Source organism: Mirounga leonina, unplaced genomic scaffold, assembly GCF_011800145.1.
Source record: "Mirounga leonina isolate KUSES-001 unplaced genomic scaffold, KU_Mleo_1.0 Mir_204, whole genome shotgun sequence".
Lineage (NCBI taxonomy): Eukaryota > Metazoa > Chordata > Mammalia > Carnivora > Phocidae > Mirounga > Mirounga leonina.
The window spans coordinates 21,366,556-21,393,512 of record NW_023270513.1 but is presented as its reverse complement, the minus strand read 5'-3'; the positions used below and the strand labels follow the sequence as shown (position 1 = coordinate 21,393,512).

The 26,957-nt window shown below is 34.4% G+C and overlaps 1 protein-coding gene across 1 annotated transcript in view; it reads right to left on the bottom strand.

The window, feature by feature from the left end:
• DIAPH2 (diaphanous related formin 2) overlaps positions 1-26,957 on the bottom strand; it is a 959,330-nt gene that overhangs the window by 880,705 nt on the left and 51,668 nt on the right. The window contains exon 4 of the mRNA XM_035028841.1: positions 11,122-11,226. Coding sequence (XP_034884732.1) covers positions 11,122-11,226 — 105 coding nt within the window. The remainder of the gene's footprint in view (positions 1-11,121; positions 11,227-26,957) is intronic.

Below are 26,957 nucleotides of genomic sequence, written 5' to 3'. Positions count from 1 at the left end.
ATCAGGCTCCCTGCTCCGCAGGAAGCCTGCTTCTCCCTCTCCCACTCCCCAGCTTGTGTTCCCTCTCTTGCTGTGTCTCTCTCTGTCAAATAAATAAAATCTTAAAAAAAAAAAAAAAAAAAGAAATGTTCTTGTGTGGTGATAACTTTATTCTTGTTTTTGTGATTTTACTAATTTCTCTTTAACATGTCTAACTGAACTCATCATTTTTTACTCCAAACTTAGTCTTGCTCCTGATTTCTCTATGAATGCTCAAATCACCATCATTTCAGTTACCTATGTTTGAAATTTCAGTCATTATTATTGCACACATCTCCTCTGCCCTTTCCAATCATTTGCTGAGATTAATATATTTAACTTCACAATCACTCATCTATACTCCCCATTGGTTCTTAGTAACCACTCTCCATTTAAGGGTCCTATTATTTAAACTACTACAACTCTCAGCTTCATCTCCCTGCCCTAGTTTCTAATCTCTCCTATTTCTACTGCTCAATTAATCTTCCCCATATATAGCTCAGATTTTGCCATTCCATTGCTCAAAACCTTCCAGGATTCCTCTCTATTAAAGCGCAACTCCTCAGCATATCCCTCCTAAAACGACCTTAACCTACCTTTCCAAATTTACAACCCACTACTACATTTAACCTATGTTTTTAGTCACCTGAACTAGCTCTTGTGGTTGGTTATTAAATATGCCCATACCTCCCCCTGTTCAACCCCACTCCAACCACACTAGCCTCTTTGCTATTCTTCAAATACTCAAGGCACACTCCTGCCTCAAAGCCATGGCACTTGATGTTCTCTCTGCCTGTAAAGTTCTTCCCTAAATATTTACATGGCTCTCCCCAATTTCATTCATGTCTCTGTTCAAATGTCACTGCACAGAGAACTCACCTATCTAAAATAGCACATCCCTGATCACTCTCAGCTTTCTCATTTACATTTTTATTTTTCTTTCATAGCACTTACCACCACTTGCCATTAAATTTGTTATGTGTCATGTCTGTCTCCCCAGCTAGAATGTAAACTCCATAAGGAATTTATCTGTATGGTTCATCATTCAAGCACCTAGAATATAGAACAGTACCTGGCACGTAATAGGTAACTTTTTGTTAAAAAAAAAAAAAAAATGAAACTGTGGTTAGAGAGGTTAACAAGATCACAGGGAATGAATGAATGAATGAGTGGTGAATCAAGGGTTCAAATTCAGGTCTTTCTGAGGCCTAAACAAACATTATTCCAAAAACACCCTACTATTGCCTAAGCACTCAACTATTTATGTTGCTAAATTCCCTTATATTTAACATTATAAGGTCTGGTCATTATAATTCTATTTTCCAATTATCATATATAATCATGCCATTCTTACTTTTTTTTCCCCACAGAAGAACGGTGATTTTTCCACCTGTGGATAAATTGTTCCTGGCTTGCAATGAAATCAATCATTTTAGCTGTTTTCTAAATCTGTTTTATGCAATGTGCTAATAAATAATAAAAACAATTTATTTTGGTTCAAAAAGTTGTACACTTATTTGGAACCAGATGACTGAAGAATTCATTCAGTTCTTTCTATCCCTACCCTATTCCAATTCTCTTTTGCTGTTTTAAGATACCTACAGGAATATATTTTATCATTTCCCTTCATAGATTGTATCTATAACATACCTTCAACTATTTTATAAAATCTTTAAAATAATCTTGTCAATATTATATTGAGATCACATATGAGTTTATTTTTTTCTAAAAGCCCATCAATAATCTATACTATGTAACACGTAGCTTCCAATAAACAGCAAAGCATTCTACTCTTTCCATCTAACTGAATCTTTCTCAAATTCTCGATCCAGAATAAATCCTATCAAATAGCACACATCTTGAATACTTACCAAAAAAAAGAGGCGCTCATAGTGTTTTTATGTTCTTCATACCAAGCATTTTATAGAACTGAATACATTTAGCAAAAAGTGTAATTTAGACCTACTACTTGCAAGCCTCTTTGCACATTAAATGCATTAAATATAAACATAAACTTCAGTATCATCCTGATTTTAGTATTATTATCCTGTAACATGTAACATGTAATACAAAGTATAAGATAAAGCAGAAAGTGATTCCTTAAGAGAGTTAAAAATAAAGTGCTACAGAAGTTCATATAAATTACTAGGTAGAAATTGAAGGGGATGACTTAGGGGTAGCAATCAGGACAGGCTTCAGGGAGGGCTGTGGAGGATGGGCAGAATGTTGACAAAAAGAAAAAAAACATTCTATGCAAAAAAGAGATCCAGGATGAGCAAAGTCAGAAAGTCAGAAGAAAGACTGCATGAGGCTGAGGGGGTGGTTATGTTCAGGTAACAACAGGCAGTTTTCCAGTCTGATTTTTAAAGCAAATTTATAAAGGAGAATAATGAAAAGTAAGGCTGACAGTAAGGCTTCAAATGCCCCCATTTTTGCTTCTAATCAACATTAGAGAGGCAAAAGAAAAGACAGGGTCATGCAGACATAATTCATTACATATTCCATCTTTCTAATTTCAATCCGGTTTTTATATGACTTATTTTTTGACCAACATATATAATCTCTAGGCAACCATAACACTTAAAGTGGTTATTTCTACAATGTATTCTTTCTGGAACACTTTTATGAAATCCTTATCTGCCAATTTTCTCAATGAATACATACTTCTCATCTTCTGAAGACTAATGAGACCATGAGAAATAAGCCCCTTTGTACCTGACTTTCCACCAGAGTGATTTTAATGATTGTTTTCTCACTCCTCTCTAGTCTCAAAAAAACAACAAAGAAAAATCTCCCCGCCTAAGGCACCCACCCCATCTAAACTCTAGAACTAATCCTTCATCATTTCTTCTAGAAACTGATTCCCATAGTTTCCTCCCTTTATTGCAGGATATGGATGTGATACAAATTCCAATGTGAGAAGCAGTTCATAGATAAGACATGAGTATAAAATAGTTTATATTGAAGATCAATCATAAATATCTATCTAATTACATACTGTCTTTCAAAAACACTCTCAGACAAGATGAAACTTTTCCATGAACCATATAGAGCCTGTTGGCCTGCCACTTTGCAACCCTTTACTACATTGTACCTATAAGGCCAATGTTTACCTCTCTTTTCCATCAGACCTAGTATTTTGAGTAAATGAGCTAGTTCACTGGGGAAGAAAGACATGTAAATGATTTATTATAATATAATATGTTCAATATTGTAATACAGCTGTATAGTGATGCTATGGTAAGGAAGGAGTTATCTAAGATAAATTCTCCTAAGACTGAAATGAAGCTTAATCTTGATGGATATTTAAGAGCTTTCTAGGCACCCTAAAGAAGAAAAGGGCATTCTAGCTCAAAGAAATAGAATATGCTTGATTTAGGGGTATTAAAGAGTAGGATGTTAAGGAATTGCCAAGTGTTCTTGTACAAATAGAGGACAGGCACATGTAAGAATGGAGGTGGAGATGAAATTAGAAAAAGGAACAGGGATAAGATCACAAAGGGCAATAGGAAGCCATTTGAAAGTTTTAAGTGGGGGAATCAGCATGATCTGTGTAACAGTGTAGAACATGCATGGCCAGGGTGAGAAAGTGAATACCAGAAGACTACTTAGGAGGCTATGGCAATTACAGGTATGTTTAACATGAGTCCCAACTAAGGAAGCAACAGTATGAGTAATTAGGGGAGAGAGTTCAGAGTTCTCTAAGAGAAATAATCAACAGAACTTCAACTCCACTGGATATGAAGAAATCAGTAATATTAAACCAGCTCTGGCATAAACCATGCAGAGACCAGGCTAGCTTCAGCCCACATTAAAATAAGCTCAAAATTCCTTAATAGCCCAAAACTCTATTTAACCCCACCCTCCTACATCTAGCCCCAGTTTAATATAGGTCCTCACTGATTCACACAAAATTCTCCCAGGTAGCCCTGGAAACAAATCTCTCTCCATCCTAATCCAGTATTTCGCAAAGTATGCTTGCTCTTCAGCCTACCTTAAGAGGATCTCCTATAGTGCTTGATAAATATGCAGAGTTCTTGGCCCTATCCTAGACCCCATGAGGGACAAAACTCGCTTTTATACACCTTCTAATTTGAGAACCATTGGCCTAATCCAGCCTACCTACTACTATCAAATTTATTTTTCTTAAACCCTGCTTTCCTCATGTCACTTCCTTGTTCAAACTAACTTCTAATCTTCTACCTGGACTTCCAAGATCCTCTTTCAACTTGATTTTTCAAGCTTTCCAATATACATTCTTTGTTCCAACAAAGTCAAATTTCATTTCTTGCTTGCCTTTTCTCTGCTCCCTACCCACACAGCTTGGTTCTTTCTCTAGGTCTTTGCATCAAATATTTTCACAATCTGAGAGCTTCTTTGTTGTCTCATCTCCCTTATCAAATCCCAGCCATCAAAACTAAGGATTCTTAAAAGTCCAGCTTAAGTCCAGAAATTTCCATGGAGTTTCCTCTAATTACTCTACCCCTACTTCTCTCTCCCGCTTATGAATCCCTACAACACTTCCAATCAGCATGCACAATTTAAGGATTGATTCTTTCCACATATCTTAGTAAAACTGTAAGACCTTATCCTTATTTTCCAGTCATCAATGAAGCTAACACAGTTCTTGGCACATAATAAGCACTAAAGAAATATTTGCTAATGTTTGAAATTATCCCAAAAGATTAATGGCTTTTTGCCCCGGATGTCACATAAATTAAAAAAGAAGAAAAAAAGGTACTAACTCAACTTTTAAAATCAAAACAAATATTAAACACATTCACTATTCTGAATACTATGGTACTTGATAATGTTAAAGATAATGTTTTCTGCCCTGTTCTCTAAATACAGACTGCTTAGTCATGAAGAAAAGGTATTTTATAAGTACCTCTCAATTACAATATAGGCCTCAGGTCATGATCTCAGGGCCTGGGATTGAGCCTGGTTGGACTCTGCTGAGCACAGAGTCTGCTTAGGTTTCTCTCTTTCCCTCTCCCTCTGCCCCTCCTTCCACTAACGCGCTCTCTCTCTCTAAAATAAATAATCTTTTAAAAAAAATCTCTAAAAGACAGCAATAGAAAGAACCTTTAAAAATAATGTATACCAATAACTTCAATTTATCCATTTAATAACTAAACCTCAAAGAAACTACATGACTTGCTCAAAATCACACAGCCAATTAGTAGCAGCTAACAAAGACAAAAAACCTAGGCCTCTTGACTGCACATCAAAGGTTGTTTTCATTATACTATGTGCTCAGTGATACTAAAATCAAAGTGAGATGCATTAATAAGTATTCCTGCTAGCATAAACCAACCTATTAGGAGTCTCTCCCTGCCATCTTAAGGCACTGAGGTAATACACCCAATTTCATCAGAATCACAAAAACTGAATCATAAAATCATAAACATAGGTACAACTCTAAAAAAATAAGTAAACTTTCTAAAACAAGTATACGGGGTGCCTGGCTGGCTCAGTCGTTAAGCATCTGCCTTCGGCTCAGGTGATGATCCCAGGGTCCTGGGATCGAGCCCCGCATCAGGCTCCCTGCTCAGCAGAGATTCTGCTTAGCCCTCTCCCTCTGCCTGCCGCTCCCACCGCTTGTGTGCTCTCTATCAAATAAATAAATAAAATCTTTAAAAATAAATAAATAAATAAAATATACAAGCATATTTCAGTTCTAAAACATTCCCAAAACCAACAGGAAAAATACTTACCATAGCTAAATTCTCATCACCTGATCTTAATCATCTCACTACTTTGGTAAAATATACTCCAAAAGAAAAACCAAACATACAAAATACTATAAGCAAAAATCGCTCAATTCCCAAAAGCAAAAATTCATATCTAAGGGTAAAACACATCTTTTGTACTCACCATAACTTTACTTCCAACTATCTGCATGCAGTGGTCAACGGAGAGTGGTTATGGTGTAAAAAAAAAAAAAAACAGCAACAGTATTAGTAATCAGAAGCTTTTCACAGAAGTTAAGTGTTTAGTAAATTAGTAAATAGCTAACCCTATGTATACTTTTAATACTTTAGATCTAGAGGCTAAATATACCAGTATTAATTTCTACCATATTTCAAAAACATGTAAAGTCTGCAGGATAAGGATTCCCAAATAAAAGAGTATTAACTGTTTGAGGGGTTGTTTTTAAATGTACTGTAATGGGCTTATATAATATAATCTAAATCTCAAGTAATATAAAATTAAGTGTAACCAGGCATCAGATATTTTACCAGCCCAAAGCCACTCAAAAAAATTAGCAATAGAAAACTGAATTTTTTTCCAATGTTCTTCTTTCCTCATTATAACAGATATAATATTAAGAATGAAATAAGGCATTTTAGAATATAAATGTTGCATTCAAAGTCATGCATTATGAACTGCAGGTTGAAAACTGGAATATTTTATATTATGATTTTAAGGTTTTTAATATTGTTTTATATTATACTTGAAAATTACAAAGAAGATAGATTGCTTGTGATTCTACTTTTCTAGGTCATCCTAGCATTTGTATTATGAGATCAGATAATATAACATGAAGACAAAGAAGCAGTTATATGTAAACATGCAGATATTCATAGGGAGGAAACAGTTCAAAACCTGAAACTTTGAGCTTTCCTAATAGATAAGAGATAATAGAATTTCTGAGAAATTGAATTGTGTTTAAGAAAGCAAGAAGTGAAATCACAGTCCTAACATAATTTTATGCCAAAACCCAATTATAAATCAAATCGTTATCAGATTCCTACACTTAAATATAAAGCAATGCCCAAAAAAGAACTAATCCATAATCTAAAACCATTTATCTGACAGCAGTTATTATCAATATGTGTTCTATTTTCAAGCTAGTACTTTTTTTTTCCAGCTGGTACTTTAAAAAGAAAAATAAAATACTGAAATCCCAGAAGAATCCTAAATTGAACAGGATACCACAAGACACAAAAAGATACTGACAGTTGCCAAGCAAATTATTTCAGAGGAATCCATGACTCTCCAAATAGAGAAGCAGCGTTCTTAAATATTCATTCAACAGACTATTTACAGGCAGTGATTATTTAGTTGAGTAAAAGCCTCTTTGGTGCCATTAACAGTCTCCTGAATTGAAAGATAGGCTATTGACCTAAATTATTTCCCAACCAAAAAGAGGTCTTATTTGTCCCTTGTTTATTTAGCACAGACATGAGACTAAAACAAGAATGCAAGCCTGTCTTAATTAAGGCAGGTCTATACTCAGTGAAACAACCAGAATATAGCCCATTAGTAATTCATTATGATTGCAAAATGATTCCATTTAGCTAAAGCACATACAGTGAACAGATGAGATTTGGCCAAGGGAAGCTAAAAGAAACAGGTCTGGTCATGTTTGACTTCAATTGTTTCACCTGAGAAAGAAAATATCTGCTAATGGCAAAAGCAAAACTGTAATACATATATACACACACAAAGAGATTAACTGTAACTTTCAACTGCTTGTCAATCTAAAAATTTTATAGATGTATTTGGTATCACTACTTTAAATTACTTCCTATTGAGTTTTTTTAATCAATGATACCTATCAATATGTCATGTGTCTTAAAAATGTAACTTTACATATTTTAAAATCTCAACTTCAAAGATTGTGACTTAAGTTAGAAATAAACTAGTTTCTTAAAATTCTAATAAAGACATTGGCTTTTGGCAAACTAATGTTAGGATTTCAGTGACTAATTTTTCCTCATGAATGTCTATATAGGCTGTTAAGATAGAACATACAAGACTCCCTAAATCACTGATATATTGTGCCTCTTTCAGGTTTATGAATGGGTATGACAATGTTAGCAATATTAACAAAGCTTGGTTTTCCATTTCTGAAAATATATGCTGGTGTTTTGAAAATATAAATTCTTCCAGATTATTTGTGGCCAAATTATCAACATGTACCAACTACTATAGGTCAGGTCCATAACCACACTTGCTATAATGAGCGAATGAGTCCAGCTTGTGCAGAGAAGAGGTTCTTCTCCATTCCCTTATTTAAAATTCATTCATCACTGACAGAGTTATTCAAGCTTTTTCCTTTAACATTCATACAATTTAATATTCTCTGTTATGGAACTTTAACAAGAAAAAACTAAGCAACAGTTTTCATTATCTTTCAGTTTCCTATATATTTTTATTCCATGCTTGTTTTAGCAAAGTACATTAAAAAAGGCTTGTTTGCTTTAGAATCAGGTTTTGAGCAAATACCTGTATATTAGTTTCATCTTGCTTTATTGTTTTTACCCAGGAACCCAGGAGAATGATGGACATTTCCTACTGAGTTCATATTTTGTTTGTTTTTCAATTCTATGCAAAATGACTTATGCAGGTGTTAAAGGGGGAAATGTACAATTTACGTTTAAATTTAACTATAATTCTCACATGTTTTATATGTGACTATAAAACATTCTCCATCAGGAACACTAGCCCTTAACTTTGTTTTTACTTCAAGATTAAAGTTTTGACTACTTATAAAGTATTTTCATAAAGAAGTGATTACAATCATATCTACTTTAAATGAAGAAACTTTTTTTAAGATTTATTTATTTTAAAGAGAGAGAGTACATGCACGAGCCAGTGGGAGGAGGGGCAGAGGGAGAGAGAGAATCTCAAGCGGACTCCACACTGAGTGTGAAGCTGGATGCCAGGCTCAATCTCACGACCCTGAGATCATGACCTGAGCCAAAACCAAGAGTCAGACACTTGACCACTTAACTGACTGAGCCACCCAAGTGCCCCAACAAAGAAACATTTTTAATCAGTGTATCAATATAATGAAAAAGTAAGCCTAAAAAGTAGAAGATATACAACATGTCTAAAGCCTACTGAAAGACAGCAGGATGGAAACCTTGGTTACACATAGGTAAACAGCCATATGTTAACCTACAGTTTATGCAAATATTATTGATCATGAAGAGGTCAAAGATAAGAGGATTGTCTGTCATTAAATGGCATCCCTCTCACCCTCATAAGTACATAAGCAATTTTCTTGGTTTTATCAACAGAAAACACAGTACTAATTAATGTCTCCCCAAGGTAAGAAAGCTTTAAAACATGTTTATCAACAGGCTTTCTTTCATTGTAACATTTGGTCCATGCAAAAATATTAGGAAATAAAATGTATACTCTTGAAAATCTAATGAAAGAGCTATATGCAAGTCAGGTGCTCATATGTACGCTGAATGAAACAAATAAGGGTCACATACTAAATAGTTACAGTATTGATTTTGAGGCTAATGCCTGAAACAGAATTGTCATGTCTTTTGAGAAACATTCAATTTCCATCTTTCAAATAAAGCAATTCAAGAGAGATCCTCCAACATTTACCCAAATTTTAGCACTTTAATGTGAAAAATGAGTATATAACCTAAATGTATATGTCTTTGGTCAGTTGAAGAGGAAACAATATGAGAATAAAAACAAGTTCTACATGGAGTAAAAATAAAAAGGTTATAGAATAAGAGCTTTGTATAATCTTCATTATATTCAGTCCCACTTACATAAACAAAAACAATAAATGAGCCAGAAACACTAACAAAATCTTATCATTAAAAACACATGATTATTCATATATTATCTGTACTTTGCATTCAGATTTAGTTATATAGATTTACTAGTGTATTTGCCTTTAGGTATTTGAAAAATAACACTAAATGTACACTCTGAATTTCCTAAAGCATTTTACTGTGAACAATAACTTGAGTGCAAAAATGAGAAGAGATTCATCACAATTTCAAAGTAAAACCCTCTGCATCACCAAATTCTATTGAAAACAACGCTCATGGCAAATTTCACTTATCACTTGAAACATATTTCTGCCCTTGGATACCAGAAGCAAATTAAAAAACATGCCGTTGCTCTGCTCTGGCAGAGCTGGAATGCATTATGTTTAAATAGTTCAGCATTCAGATTTAGCTTGCTTAAACTATAATATGGAATCAATACAATTGTAGAATTCAGGGCAAAATAAAAAATATCAGTAATAGGATAGCCAAATAATTTTAGAACATATTTTCCAAAGAGGAACTATTTTCTTTACTGGTTAACTTTTTAAATTTAAAATATGGATTTTTTACATGTAAATGCATGTGTATTATTTATATACACATACATAATATACATACCACACACATAAAATCAATGTATTTGTGTGTGTGTGTGTATATTTATATATATACACACACATATATATAAAAAATATGTGGTATATGTGTCTACACACACATAATATATATACATAGTGATTTTATGAAGTCTAGTTGTATAAAGCTTTTTCCTTAGAGAAATGTAAAAGATACATTTCATCATTTTAAAAATACATTTTTTTCTTGCAAAAAGAAATCAAACCTGAAGTCTATTTTTGGAAGCACCTTAGGAAGTGAACAAAGCCATATATCCCATTAAAACACTAGTTTTTCCTGCTGAAGAAAAGTCTTTCCACAGAACTCTACTTTCAAGTCTTTTGAAATTCACACAGATTTCATTAAAGCTCCTTCTATTAAGTATCCTCTTTTATACTAAATTAAGCTGTACAATAATAATTATGAGGTAATTTATATAGTTAGCATCACATAAAACAATGGGAAAAAAAACTAAAACAGCATATTAAAAATATTGCTAAAAATTTCATGCAAGAGAAACTAAACATAAAGCTTCAATAGAAACTAAACTTGTGACTAGCCTATGTTTGTGTCTTCTCCCTCAAAATTCAAAAGTTTCATACAACAAACAGTATATTTAGTGGAATATCTACAATTTAGGACATGCACAAAACCACTGCCCCAAAACTCACTGGATTAACTCAGAGCCTTCTATACTTAGTCTGTATTGTTTAAAATAATGAAAGTCTAATTATAAGCAGTTTTAAGTACATACTAATGTGTAAAAATACACATATAAATTTTTTTCTGAATAGGCTATATGAGAACAGTGAGGCAAGAACTTGAAGATCTGAGGTTTATTTTTGCGCAGATGTACTTGGCTCCGTGGCTTAGCTGGTTAAAGCTCCTGTCTAGTATTTTTGCACAGATAATGCTGAACTCATTATGGTAGTGTAGGGAAAGTGTCACTACTTACAGATTTGGCAGTAGCAGAAATATACTGGACAACCATCTCACGCTTGGTGGTAAAATCTTTGTTTCGTAAAGGAGCTTTTCGTTCTTCATTAAGGTTCATGTCCTCCTGTTAGAAAGAACATCTGTTGTGAGCATTTACAAATTTCTGCTTGACTTTCAAAAGTGATTAATAAATACTAATATTCTCTTTTAAAATAGTAGGTCATGCTGTGACTAACAACAATGATCATTCTGGTGGATCCTTCACTATTATTTTTCACTCCAGATACCATAACACTGTATAAATTTTACCATATATTCATGGTTCGTATCTCTACAGAGTCAACTAATGAGCAGAAAGAAAAAATTTTAAACTATTCCAAAGAATAAACTGGCAGTTTTGCAGCATACATCAGATAACCTTAGCACAGATATTAATTTACCCTGATAGCAAAAATAAACAAACACTTTACTATTTCGCATATTCTCCCTTAGGATCACTATTATCTAGAAGAACAAATATGATTTTTAAACTAACAGGAAATATATATCTATAATATGTCACTGAAGAAAAATTCTTGAGAAGTTGCTGGATTTGGAAAGCAAAAAAAATACCAGAAATATAATCAGCTGTGCTGGGATGACAAAAATTACTCATTGGAGGAAAAAATACTCAGTTGTAAGAATACATTGTTTTAAGGTTCAATAAGCTTTGATTTGGCTGGGAATCTTTATTATGTGATACACACACATATAACATTTTCACTAGAAAAATTGTTTTTCTTCACTTTTAAACTCATATTAACCCTTACAACATTTTAGGACACTCATGAGGGGTCACAAAACCAAGTTGGAAATGACTGATTCAAAAAGCAACATCAGGGGCACCTGGGTGGCTCAGTCACTGAGCATACAACCTTGATTTCAGCTTCGGTCATGATCTCAGGGTTATGAGATCAAGCCCTGCATCAGGCTCTGTGCTCAGCAGGGAGTGTGCTTGAGATTCTCTCTCCCTCTGTTCCTCCCCCCATTCATATGCTCTCTTTCTCAAATAAATCTTTAAAAAAAAGCAACATCAAATGAAAGGACAACTTACAGAATGGGTTAAAATGTTTCCAAATCATGTCTGATAAGGGACTTGAATCCAGAATATATAAAGAACTCTCACAAATCAACAATGAAGACAACCCAAAAACAAATGGGCAAAGGATTTGAATAGATATTTCTCTAAAGAAGATATACAAATGGCTGGTAAGCACATAATGTTCAACATCATTATTCATTAGAGAAATGAAAATCAAAACCACAAATGAGATACCACCTCACTCCCACTAGAATGGCTAGGATACAAAAAAAAAAAAAAAATGGTAATAACAAATATTGGTGAGGATATGGAGAAACTAGAACCTTCACACATTGGTGAGAATGTGAAATGATGCAACCACTTCGGAAAATAGTCTAGCAGTTCCTCAGAAAGTTACACAGAAAGTTGTCACATGACCCAGCTTATAATTAAAATAATGAAGACATATGTCCACACAAAAATTTGTACATGAATGTTCATAGCAGTAGCATCAAAGAGAGGAAACAATCCAAATGTTCATCAAATGATGAATACCTAAACAAATATGGTATGTCCAGACAATGGAATATTCAGTCATAAAGAAGAATGAAGTACTGATAAATACTATAGCATGAATGAAACTTGAAACCACATTATGCTAAGTGAAAGAAACCAGTCACAAAAGACCACATATTATGATTCCATTTATACTAAATGCCCAGAATTGGAATATAGAGACAGAAAATAGATTAGTGGTTGCCAGGGGCAGGGGAGGGGGAATGGGAGGATTAGGGTGTGACTGCTGATAGGTATGGTGCTTTATTGAAGTGATAAAAATGTTCTAAAGTTGATTGTTGTGATAGTTTCATATCTCTTTGAATATACTAAAAAACACACTGAAGTGCATATTTTGACAGTGAATTTTATGGTATGTGAGCTGTATTTCCATTTTTTAAAAATCAGTATTTTTATCCTTTTATTCTCTTAATTCTGGCCATTACTATTTTTTTTTAATCAAGGAAAGTAATGAGCAAAAAAATATCAACATTATTTTAAAGACTCATCTGTAAGAATGTGAGGGGGGAAAAGGATCCATGAAAAGAAATCAAGCTGCATCTATCTATAGAATACTAACTTCATTGACAGCAAGAATCTCTTGATCTATATTTGCATGAATTGCAGTGACTCCTCTGATTTGTTCACAGTCAATACCTATAAATTTTGTTTATATATACAAAGGATCCTCCTTACTAACCACCTCCGTCAAGGTCTCTACCCCTATCTTTCCTATTTTATTCCTTAATTCTCATTTGAATATCGCCTTCTGTCTTGAAGACAGAAGACATCTTTTTTCCCCTCTCTCTCTCATAGGCTAGATCTAACATTGTTGAGTCAAAGCAGAATCAGAGAAACAAGGCTGGATAGCACTTTTAATGTAGTCCACAGATGCTCATCTATGCTTGGAGTTGACTAACAGAAAACCTACTATCTCACAGGCAGCCCATCCCATATTAGGGAAGTTTAATTTTTCCCAAATTTTTCTTTGGAAGACTAAATGTGCAACAAAATATAATAGCGAGTTAAAGTGGCAAGACTATGTCATTATTTTTTCTTCCCTACTTCCTAAATATCGAATCACTTATTTACTGGACATGTGCCATGCACCAAGGAGTATGCTAGGCTGGCTAGGGGGATGCAAATTGAAAGAGAGCTTGTACCCACAAGTTAAATGAATTCTTTATGAAGCACTTAGAACAATGCCTGATACTTAGTATATGCTATCTTTGTTAAATAAATAAAAATAAATAATTCATGGTCTATATATGCATATATATAGCAAAACATATAAGCAAACAATCGTAACAGAAGCATGTATATGATGCTTTGGGAACACAGAGGATAGATGGAAAGATCAGAGAAGTCTTTACCAGGATTTGGGTCTTAAAGGAAGAGAAAAATCTTAGTCAGGTCAAGGAGACTAGCAAGGAAACCATCATGTCTTCTGTCATATTTGGCTGCTCAACAGCATTTAAACATGCTCTCTACATTTTAATACATCCTCACAATGTCAGTCCCACCTAACCAAGGAAAAATCCATAAAAAATACATTTGTCAGACTCCCTTATAACTAGAGTACAGACATAAGGCTTAATGCATTTATAGGATGTGTTGATTCAGAAATGAACGATGTAAAGAAGCAGACCACAAGTAAGCGATCCATTCTGCTGGCATGGGCGGCAATACAGGAGATATGGTTACGCAACTGATGGCAGCCTCTGCATGTTTTTCATTATGACAGTTCGACCAAGTGGTTCTGGGATGGCAACAGCTCCTACATTGGACCAAATTTCAGTTGTGTGGTTCTGGAAGTTATTCCTGTGATATTATCTGAGGCCTGTTTCTGCAACTCTCCCAATTCAAGAGCTACTTAGTATCTTCAAGAACTACCTAGTATCTCTAACTAGCCAGAACGGATTCCCTTATGTTCAATAATTTGGGCTACTGAAGTAATTTAAGCAACTAGTGATAAGAGTCTAAACTAAGAGAGATGGTAATCAGACTATATGAGGTTAATAAACTCAAGAACCATTATGTTATTTGAAGGCATCATTCTCTTTCAGGCTATTATTTGAAGGCATCATTCTCTCTTTCAGGCTAAAGAATACCTACCTGCTTCAACTTATTTTCATTTGACATGGCTTAGTGTCCATATTTATTTCTCTCAAATACGCTGTGGTTTGATAAATGCAAGGAAGGAAAGGACTGCCACCTCCGTCATCTTGAAATACATTACCTCTATTAATTCAGCCTCTGATTTTATGACCTTATTGGCCAGCGTATCATTCTGCTGACTCATAGTGTTTGTTTCCATCAAAACCCCTAAGCACTGCTCACATATGCTAGGCTAGGTTTCTACAGCCTCAAAACATTCTGGCTAAATTATAGTCTCCTACAAATGTGGTTAGCATGAATCTGCATCCCCCAAGTAGAATCAACTCTGAAATGCCAACAAGATTGAGTGTCTGTATCTGTACACCTCACAGCCAGGCCTAAGAGTATGGTAGTGCCACCTTTGGCAGTCTCTAGGTAGAGCGTTAACTCTCCTTCCAGTGATATTTCTACACTGTAATGAGCCTCCACTCAATTTTTAATGACATATACTGCTAAGATCATGCCATCAGAGTAGAATCATGGAGGTAGACAGAATAAGGATATGTGATTATAGGCCTCAAAAGAATGTTGTCTGGTTTAAGTGTGATCATGCACATTAAGCCTGGTGTATATTAACTAGCCTTCAAAGAATGCTTTAATACTGCAAGGTTGTTTGTAGTTTTCATACATACACTATGCTATTACACGTTTCCATTACTTTGTTCATGATGCTCTTCTGCCTAGAATGCGGTGATCTTCACCACCCTCTCCCTCTAATAACCCTCACCCCATCTCATCCCACCCACCCCACCCAAATCCTTATCTGGTTAACTTTTTTTTTTTTAAGATTTTATTTATTTGACAGAGAGAGCGCGAGAGCGAGAGCAGGAACACAAGCAGGGGGAGAGGGAGAGGGAAAAGCAGGCTTCCCGCCAAGCAGGGAGCCCAATGTGGGGCTCGATCCTAGGACCCTGGGATCGTGACCTGAGCCGAAGGCAGACGCTTAACGACTGAGCGACCCTGGCGCTCCATTATCTGGTTAACTCTTTTTTTTTTTTTTTTTAAAGATTTTATTTATTTATTTGAGACAGAGAGCATGAGAGGGAGGAGGGTCAGAGGGAGAAGCAGACTCCCTGCCGAGCAGAGAGCCCGATGCGGGACTCGATCCCAGGACTCCAGGATCACAACCAGAGCCGAAGGCAGTCGCTTAACCAACTGAGCCACCCAGGTGCCCTATCTGGTTAACTCTTAATCCTTCCTATTTACCTTCAAATTTCCCCCTGAAACATCTTATTTAGAAATTACTATCTGCATTCAATTCTTCCATATTAATTCCTATATTATAGCACTTAAACTAAAACTATCTGATAAATCCATCTCCCCTAAACTCTATGCTAACTTGAAGGCAGAAACTGGGTGTTGTTTTTTTTTTTTATCTTTGTACTCCCAGCAAAGAGTGTAATTCCTGAAATAACTAAGCATTTAATAAATATTTGTTGAACCAATGTGATATTTAGGAACTTTTCTCTAAATATTTTAATTTGCTTTACAGCTACTGACATTTTTTATACCTATAAATTTGCCACATAGGTTGATTGGGAATAGGTACCATTCATACGAACAGAACAGACCACAATGACTCATTTTATTCTTACAGAAGTAAGATGCATACTGCCAATTAGATAGCTAGTATTTCCAAAACATTAACTGCAACGTTATAATTCAATCATTAAACTAAACAGAGCAATATTCAACTCTATTAATTCTACACAACATAATTGAATATGAAACTCTTCTAAACTCACTAGTTCTTACAGTACTCAAAACAAAAAAGCAAGCTTTCACTATAACATTTAGTTAGTACTTCTACAATACATGAGAAGAACGTAGTATTTTGTAGTTTCAAAAAATGTTTGAGTCTAAATAACTAACCACTTACATTTTTAAAGCCATGTTTATAAACACGAAACCATTTTTTTCTCCTTCCATACAAGCCATGATGCAATGTTCCCATTACAGATAATTTCACTTCTTCAGCAAATAAACATCATATTCTTAAAGTTACTACTGAGGAGCCATATGAGAATAGTCAAATGAGGTTAAAAGTTGACCCACCTGCCTATTCATTTTCATAATCATTCACCCATTGATTCACGCATGCATTCATTCTCACTCTCCTTTTCCCACTCCCTCTCATTTTCCCTTCTCTCCCCTCATAAATTTTTAAATGGGTGACGGTATAATTTTGAAAACTTTCTCCTTATATTCAAACATTTTTTCTTTTAACTCTTCCACTATTTTTTAGTGTCAACCTTTTACATCTTTACATTTCTTCTTCCCTATAAGAAAGAATACTTGTTCCTTCTTTCTATAAATTTGCTATAAATTTCAATGTATGTTCTATAAACTGTTTCTGCAACATGTCTTGATCCCAGTTTAAGGCTGTATTTTCCATTTGCTCTTTTAAAATCTGAACTTGGCTTCACCATCAAATGCTTGCCTTCTTCCTTCTGCTTCTCAGTAGTAATTATTCAAATATTCTTTAACTTCCTTGTTGAAGGGAACTGTAGCCCTGAATGGAATGAACCAATGATATGCTAGTACCTAAAAATATACCCTAGCATGACAATGATTATGGTTTTGATTTTATAGCATTTAATTAATCTTTTCTAAATATACATTCCATAATTCCTCTAGCTTCTGTGAACTAGAAAGGATAAAACATTTCTAAAACTCTATTATCAAGAATTTGCTCCATAATTAGTTGGCCAATCTACCCGGCATTAAATAAATACCTCATGTTTTCAAAAGATCCAGTTAACTTTACCTATACAGACTGCAGTCATTTAACATATAAAAGCTCAGATGGAAAACAAAGTTGAAGGAAAAAAAATTGTCTAAATACATTATCTCTGCAAATAGTATAAAGCCAAAAGCAAGAAATAAAGCATGATACTGAATGAATGTTATTGAGTATGGCACAAAAACTCAATTATTTCTGCTTTCAGGTCTTATTGGAGGGATGTAACTTTTTTTTTTTTTTTAAAGATTTTATTTATTTATCTGAGACAGAGAGAAGGAGAGAGACAGAGAGCACATGAGAGGGGGGAGGGTCAGAGGGAGAAGCAGGCTCCCTGCCAAGCAGGGAGCCCGATGCGGGACTCGATCCAGGGACTCCAGGATCATGACCTGAGCCGAAGGCAGTCGCTTAACCAACTGAGCCACCCAGGCGCCCGGGATGTAACTTTTAATACCTACATACACCACTTTACCATCAGGAGGGTAAATTCAGAATATATGTTGGATATTAGAAAACACAAATATTTTTACTTTCCTATAATCCTTAATTCTGAAACAGTGGTTTCCAGAGTCCAGAGACTAAAGGATCCACTGCAATTTGTGAAATATACACATTTTTATTCAAAAAATACAAGAAAATAAGGTTTACTATTTAACATGATAACAATGGAATCATCAATGGATCCATAGGCCCAAATGGTACATAAGGTATCTTAGGGCAAGAGTGGGGTATTCACAATGTGATTCTGTTCACTGTCCATGCACTGCAACATACCGCAGCTTCCATTTTCTTGGTTAAATGGATTTACACATTATTTTATCTAGTTTTAACTAAATCAACTATCAAAAATAACAAAAAATGGAAAAGTGGTATTCAAAGATTCCTGCAAAGACAAAAGATTAAATAGCAAAAATGTAAGCACAAGGAAACAAGAAAATGCTAGACTGTTATATATCCTACTCCTAAGTATGAGCCTTTCATTCATCATATATGATAAAAATAATGAAAACCTAAGGCTAATAAGCTGATCCTACACGATTAAAAATTATTACTGTAGCCATCTGAAATATGGATATATATCATTTTCAATGATGACTCCCATTTTATGTGCATATACCTTGAAATATTAGCTAATGATAGTACAAACCCACCTCAAATTAGCAGACCATTTAAAAGCCTAGCATTCAGAACATGAAGAGAGCTTTTTCAATTTTCTCAGCAATAATTAAAATCATGTGATACTCAATCCAGCACTTTAGTGAAGTTTTCTAAACTTAATGACGTATGTTTAGAAGCCTTTTTTGAACTTTTTCTTTCATTAATAGCAAAAGACAAAGGTCCAGTGATACTGGGGAAACTCTTGGTAGAAGCTGCTGAAATACATGCAAAACAACATGGCATTAAACTAAAATACATTCCTTTGTCAGCAAATACTGTCAGAAGACCCACAGAAATCATTGCTTAAGATTTACTAAAACAAGTAGAAAAATAACTCAGTGTGGGAAATTTATCACAAAGTTGAATGAAAATAGTTTTTTTTAAACAACTCAGCTTATATTATTTGCTAGATTATTTCAATAATGAAATACAGAAACTACTTTTCTTTGAGTCACTAATGGAACAAAAAAAACATATTACCAATATAAATGATTTACTTAAAAAAAGATGTTTTATGAAAAAACTGTTAAGTGGGAAGGATTCCTGAATAAGGTCACCCCACATGTAAAATTTAAGCCATTCTAAGAAAGAAATTGAAACCAAAGTACACAAGGTGCTACAGAGTCAAGAATGTAGTTCTTTTTAATTAAAGCAAGATATTTCAAGGAATATAGAATATTTATATCTTGAAATGAGATAGGAAGTGGGCATGAAAACATACTATACCAGATATTTCTGGTTATCTCGATAAAATATTTAAAAACTGCTGAAATTTAGCATGACAGGCATTCTTCATTCACAAAAAACTAGTAATCCCTTCAAAGTTTAGGATTAGTAAGAAAGTAACTGCTTTTCAAATAAACTTCATTAAAAAAAATAAACACATTGGCAGACCCAACTTCCCTGTCAGTTTCCTTCACCATTGCATGACTCACCTCTTTCTCCTCCTTCCTGGCATTAGATGCAATGTGAATAGACATGAGTAGATCAAACATGGAGGTGAGGGTCTCCACATTATGGATGTGGAAGTAAAAATGCAAAGAGTTCATGACCCTTACGAAATTAGTTGAGGCCCATTTTTTAAAGCAAATTTTGATCCATTTATTTAAAAATATAAAAATGCAACACTCCAAATTAGTTAGAAGAACTGTCATCAAGGAAGATGGAAGTTTACTAGCCATGGTTCAGCAGAAAACCTTTGCTTGATTCATAGATTGGACGGAGAAAAGTTAATACTATGATTTAGTAAGCGTTGCTAACGATGTTCTTGTTCCACTTGGACCTACATATTTCTTTCAGATTTATGTTTCAACTATAACAGACATTAAACCAAATAACTAAATGAAATGAATCTGGAACTAAACCTTCTAATTACTGCCTTTTTAAAAGTAAGACATAAAAAATAATGAAACAATGACACTGCTCTCACTAAAAAGTTAATCATAACAGCAAAGGCTTTTGTACCATTAATAAATAAAATTTTAAATCATTTTAGGGGTGCCTGGGTGACTCAGTCTTTAAGCGTCTGCCTTCAGCTCAGGTCATGATCCCAGGGTCCTGGGATTGAGCCCCGCATCGGGCTCCCTCCTTGGCGGGAAGCCTGCTCCTCCCTCTCCCACTCCCCCTGCTTGTGTTCCCTCTCTTGCTGTCTCCTGTCAAATAAATAAAATCTTTAAAAAAATAAAAATAAATAAATCATTTTAAAATCTTGTTCATGTTTTTCTCGTTATTATGTCTATATTTTACAACAGACATAGTATACTAATATACATACATATATGTATAAAATTTTTAAATAAGGGGCGCCTGGGTGGCTCAGTTGGTTAAGTGACTGCCTTCAGCTCAGGTCATAATCCTGGAGTCCCGGGATCGAGTCCCGCATCGGGCTCCCTGCTCGGCAGGGAGCCTGCTTCTCCCTCTGACCCTCCCCCATCTCATGCTCTCTCTCTATCTCATTCTCTCTTAAATAAATAAATAAAAATCTTTTAAAAAAAAATTTTTTTTTAAATAAAATACCTGGGGGTTACTTGCTCAAACATACATATTTTTCTAACAGGACAGTAAATCAAGAAGTTTATAGACTATTACACTAATGCAGAGGTTGACAAACCTTTTCTATAAAGGGCCAGACAGTAAATGTTTTAGGCTTTGTGGGTCACAGGGTCTTTATCACAATTCAACTCTGCAATTGTAACACAAAAGGAGCCAGGAATGACATATAAACAAATGCCTGCATTTGTTTATTAAATATTGTATTAAATATTGTATTAAATATTCAAAAATATTTATAAACACTGAATTTCATATAATTTTCATGTGCCCTAAAACAATCTTTTGATTTTTTTTTCAGCAATTTAAAAATATAAGGTTAAAACTTTTTTTCAAACTATTCTTACCTTTTGAGCCATACAAAATAAAATCCTAGAGGCAGGGATAGTGTATTTGTCATCTTTATGTTTTCCTGGACCTAACAAAGTATCTGGCATTCAGTAGAGAGTTGTCAAATAAACTTCTCCATTTTCTATTTCACAATTTCACATTATGTCCTGCTCTATCACCCCTATCAGAACATAAGCTTCTTGACAGCAAGAGATTCCCTGGAGTTCCTCTCCGCTCTTTCTTCCTCAGAGCTTAGAACAGTACCTGGCATACAGAAGGCATTGGACCTTGATAAACTAAATTGTTCAAGCTCTGAGAATGCTTTAATGCCAAAAAATACTGAAAATTCGTAAGTGACATGGGGTTTCATAGAATATTCAGGTCTTCCCTGTTTCCTCCCTGAGCTCCTGCACAGGGTTAAGTGCCCGCAGTGCCTATTCACAGCTGTCCTACTACTATTGAAAACATTTTTTTATTTTCTTCTCTCCCTGACTAAACTCTACATGGGCAGTAGAGGTATTGCATTCATCTTTGTACCTCCAGCATGTAACAACCTGGCATACTACACATATAAAAAAAAATGGTTGTGGGGGCGCCTAGATGGCTCAGTTGGTTAATCGTCTGCCTTCAGCTCAGGTCATCGTCTCAGGGTCCTGGGATCAAGACCCACATCGGGCTCCCTGCTCAGCGGGGAGTCTGCTTCTCCCTCTCCCTCTTGCCCCTCCCCCCACTCATGCTCTCTCTCGCTCACTCTCTCAAATAAATAAAATCTTTCAAAAAAAAAATCACTGTGGAAATACATTCATGGCAAGAAATACTAGTGGAACCTTTCAAACAAAAAATATATTTTGGAAAACATTTCTATGTACAAACCAAGAACAGAGGCAGTAAATTGTGAAGTTTACCAGCTACAACCGGATAAATTTGCAAACCCTAGCTCCTTTAATTCTTCTTTGTGGGACTCCTACCCTACTACTCAGTTGCGAACCTTTGGTGAAAATCATATTTGGTAAGGAAATTTAAAAGTGACTCAGATTTAGTTACCTTTTTAAAAAAAAGATTTTATTTATTTATAAATAAAGAGGGGCAGAGGGAAAAGGGGAGAGAGAATCTCAAGCAAACTCTGTGCTGAGCACGGAGCCTGACGCAGGGCTCAATCTTACGAACCTGAGATCATTCATGACCTGATTCAAAATCAAGAGTTGGACACTTAACTGACTGAGCCACCCAGGTACCCCTTAGTTAACTTTTAGACCTATTTACTGGATAAGTTTTGCTCCTCCTTTACAAGCTTTTCTTACAATCTATGTAAGAAAATAAAATATATTATCTAGATGATGCTGGTGTTCTCTCAGTCTAATGTACAGTAAGGACACTGGAAATGTAAATGTAACCAATGGAAAATATGTGATCTGAACAATTTCTAATCATTTCTGAAAACTATTTCCACAGCTTATTATAGATTTTTAAGATTTAGTTTACCTATATTTTATGGTAATTTAACTATTAATTCAAATTACTAATGCTGACAGCAGTAAAAGGTTCTCATCCAAGCTAACCAACTCCTAAGACTAATGTTGGATAATAAAGAAACCCAGGAGAGTCAGGGGAGAACAAGTACACTTGGGTTAAAGTACAACACCTGGGGTCCAAAGTCACATATTCTCACTAAATTGATGAAAGCCAAAAGTGAGAGAACAAAAACTAAAAAGCTTCGGGATTATTTATGGCAGTCCTAGCAGATAGAATATGGGATAATTTAGTATTTATTGCATATAACTATACTATCATTAAAATATGCCAAAAATGCAAAATATATTAATATAAATTGCTGAATAGTAACAAAGTACAAAACAAATTTGCATGTGGAATCATATTAAAATGAGGTTGAAATGAAGTGTGCCTACAAATTAATCAAAAATCATTACTAGTCTCATCTTTTGCATATGACAAAACTATTTAATTATCTATGTTAGAACAGATCTATATGAATCCAATGTCACCAATGTAAGCCGGACTTCCACTCAATAGATCCTTCTGCTAGCTAATAGAAATCAAATTCCAACTTGAGTTTCCAAGAAGTCTCGATATGTCTATTTTTTAAGCTTAAAATGGAAACCCCCTCTCCCTCGACTCCCCCAAAAAGAACTGCATACAAAAGAGTAATAATACTCAAAAGGAAACACAAGTATCCAGACATATCTCTCTCCTTGTTCTAACTGCCATTAATTCAGTTTGTATAAAAACAAGTTACCACTACTAAATATTTAATAGTCCTTAGGCAGTATATTCAGTGTGCAAAAACCAGTTCAGTTATTCTCAAAGGCCATGGTAAGCTCAAAGGCCATGAAACTTAGGATATTGAATAATTATTCAATTACACCAGTATCAATTTACTTAAAGTGGAAAGGAGGAGACATTTCACCAATCTAATTAGAAGCAATACAAAATGCTTCTGATTAACATGAAAAAGGTTACAAATATGAATCTCATTCAAATTTGAATTCTGGGTTAAAGATGATATGTAATACTACTATAGTTCAGTCATCTTTTACAGTCAGCAAAAAAAAAAAAAAAATGTAGCAGTATTGCTGTTTTGGTCCCACTACCTTTACCCACTTGTGAAACATTTGAAAATATGACTCTGGGCAGAGGAGGGGAACAAGAATCTTAAAGAGCAAGCATAATTTACTCCTGCTGCTAATTATAAAAATCATATAAAAACAAGTGTTTTTCATTCTTGAAAGTTTTAATAGAAATGCTTCCTAATTTTCAATTAATACTCAGTGACTATACTCTTAAGTACAAAATTCAGTCTTATAAACTATTGCAGACAGGCTGCTAATAAAGGGCATGTGCTTCATAAAATAATCATCTAAAACTTTCAAATTTGGAGCTTTAAAATCTGTCAGCAATAGCCATTGATACCATTAGGCAAAAGATCCGTCTATAATTGTTTCACTGAATATCTACAATATGAAAAGTGACATACCAATGCATAAAACAGATATCAGAATCAATAGAACGTTAGTAATTTATGAATACACTAGTAAAATCCAACCACTCAGATCTTTCAGCTAACTGAACTTGTTGCATGATTTTACTTAGCAATAAAGAGTCAAGTGATTTTTAAAACAAGCTATTAGTAATGAACTAAGAGTTATAGTAATCAGAGTTAGTACTTAAAAAATTATGTCCTATAGTAATTCCAGATTTAACCCAATATCCCCTAATATCCATTTACAAGCCAGTACAGTGAGAACTGCTGTTGAGAGATATGATCCTCAAGCATAACAAGAGTTTCAATTATCAAGTAAGATAGGATTATATTTGAATTACTACCTTTCATTATTTAAGCTTTTCACCAAAAGTCTTACCAAAATACATCATTACCCAGAAATTCCAAATAATAAATTTTACCAGCAGCTTTAAGGTAACTTATTTCTTATCAAGCATCTCATAAATGATTACTGTGTATAATGTTGTGCTATTTTGTACAATTTTTGAGAATATTTTATACCTTGGTATGTATCCTAAAACACATATTGAGTGTTTAGGTCAAATGGCCTAAATGTTTATTTGTAGTTCACCAAAGTGTAAAAAAGCCAATCAACAGAAATAGCACAATAAAAGGTGAGAATCAAGAAAAACAAGAGTATCATAATGGCCATCAAGTAGGACAAGAACATCTATTACTTTATTTTTACAAGAAAGGACACCTACAGAGTCAAATAAAAGAAATTTCATGCTGGGAAATCTACTTGTCTTTTAGAAACAGAACCACTTAAGTGTCTTCTCCCAATCAATTTAGATAATGGCATTTTAACAGTTTTCCATTATAAATTTTCAGCCTTTCTTTTCAACTGATGCTTTGTAAAAAGAGATTACAGACAACTTTGCATCATCAGTAGGAAATAATCCATCCCAAACTGGCTTTGCCTACTAACCAATATACTTCTGAGTTGCCTTCTACTTCCACTGAGTATATGTACAAGGAAAATGTATTAATTTTATATTTAGCTTAAATGAAACATTATTAAAGATAGGTGCTACAAGGTGCACTTGGATGGCTCAGTTGATAAAGCATCTGCCTTCAGCTCAGGTCATGATCCTAGGGTCCTGGGATCGAGCCCCGCATTGGGCTCCCTGCTCCGCGGGAAGCCTGCTTCTCCCTCTCCCTTTGCCATTCCTCCTGCTTGTGCTCTCTCTCTCTCGCTCTCTCAAATAAATAAATAAAATCTTTTTTAAAAAAGATAGATGCTACAAAAATGCCATTTTTTTACATTTTTATGTACCTAAATTTATGTTCCAGCTCAGCCACTTACCAGCTTAGGCAAGTTACAGAACCAATTTGTTCAGACTCTCTCTTAGCTTCAATTTCCTTATCTAAAAATGGAATATGTTGCCTACTTTGTGGCATTTTCATAAGGATCAACTGAAATAACACGTATAAACTATTTAGTTACATGCCTGGCCAGTAAGTGCATAGTAAGTGAAAGCTATGATAATTCATAAAATAACTTCTTCACTATAAATTAATTATGGTCAAACTAAAGATAACAGAAAATACATAATGTTCAATGTACAAGTAGACTTCTCTCAAAGAAGAGATACAATCCTTAAAAAATATTTATTGATCTTTTGGTTACTTTTAATCAAATCATATTTATCTAACTTCCTATTCTGAAATTCCCCATGGAAAGAAAAATTCCCAATAGAGAAAACGTGGCTCTAAGTTGTACCTCTTTAAATCACATTTATGAATCCACAAATCTTTTTTAAAAAAACACGCATTTAAAGAGGAAAGTGATAATATTCTCAATAAACATTAGAATATTCAAACCACAAAACAGAAATGTTATAAAAAGTGTTAAAACACTATAAACACTGTACACAAATTGAAAAATTTAGAAACTACCAAGAATCATTGTTTTCCTAGGGCTACAATTAGGAAAAAGGCAGGTGCATCTCTGATACAGAGTGAGCAAATGGGGAGAGTAGCACAGAAAGATATTGAAGAGGTAAGGTAGGGATCAGATCATATAGGGCCTTATAGGCTATTATAAGTGTACTGACTTTTGTACACCAAGTGAAATGGGAGCCATGGGAGAGATCTGATAAGCCAACTGATATGATATTGTTCAGGATTTAAATGGATAATACTTGTCTATTGAAAATATACTGTAGAGGGTCACGGTGAAACATGGAAATCAATTAATAGTAGTAGTCCTATAGTCCTACCACTATTGTGGCAGCCCAGGTTAAGATTTCAACTAGTGTGGGAACAGTCAAGGTAGTTAAGAAATGGTCAGCTATTCCAAGCTTTGAATGAAGAGTTAATGGGTTACAAAATGAATTTGAATTACTTTGAATGAAGAGTTAATGGGTTACAAAATGAATTAAAGGTAAGAAAAAAAATAGTCAAAGACAATTCCAAAGATTTTGGCCTGAGTAACTGGACAGATGGATATGTTGATTTCGAATTGATATATGAGTCTAGAGTTCAGACATGAGGACTAAGATGGAGGTAAATTTGAGAATTGTGAGCACACAAATGGGATTTAAAAGCACAGTATTGGTTGTAATTACCAAAGAAGATAACGTAGAGAGGAAAAGATGTCTAAGCACTGATTCCTGGGCCTCTACTTTAAAGGTTAAGAACATGAAAAGGAATCAGCAAAGAAGACTGAAAAGAAGCTGCCAAAGAAGCAGGAGGAAAACCCAATCAATGTTGGGGGGTATGGGAGGGGGGAATCATTTCAAATTGGAGAGAATGATCAACTGTCTCAATTGCTACTGCTAGGTC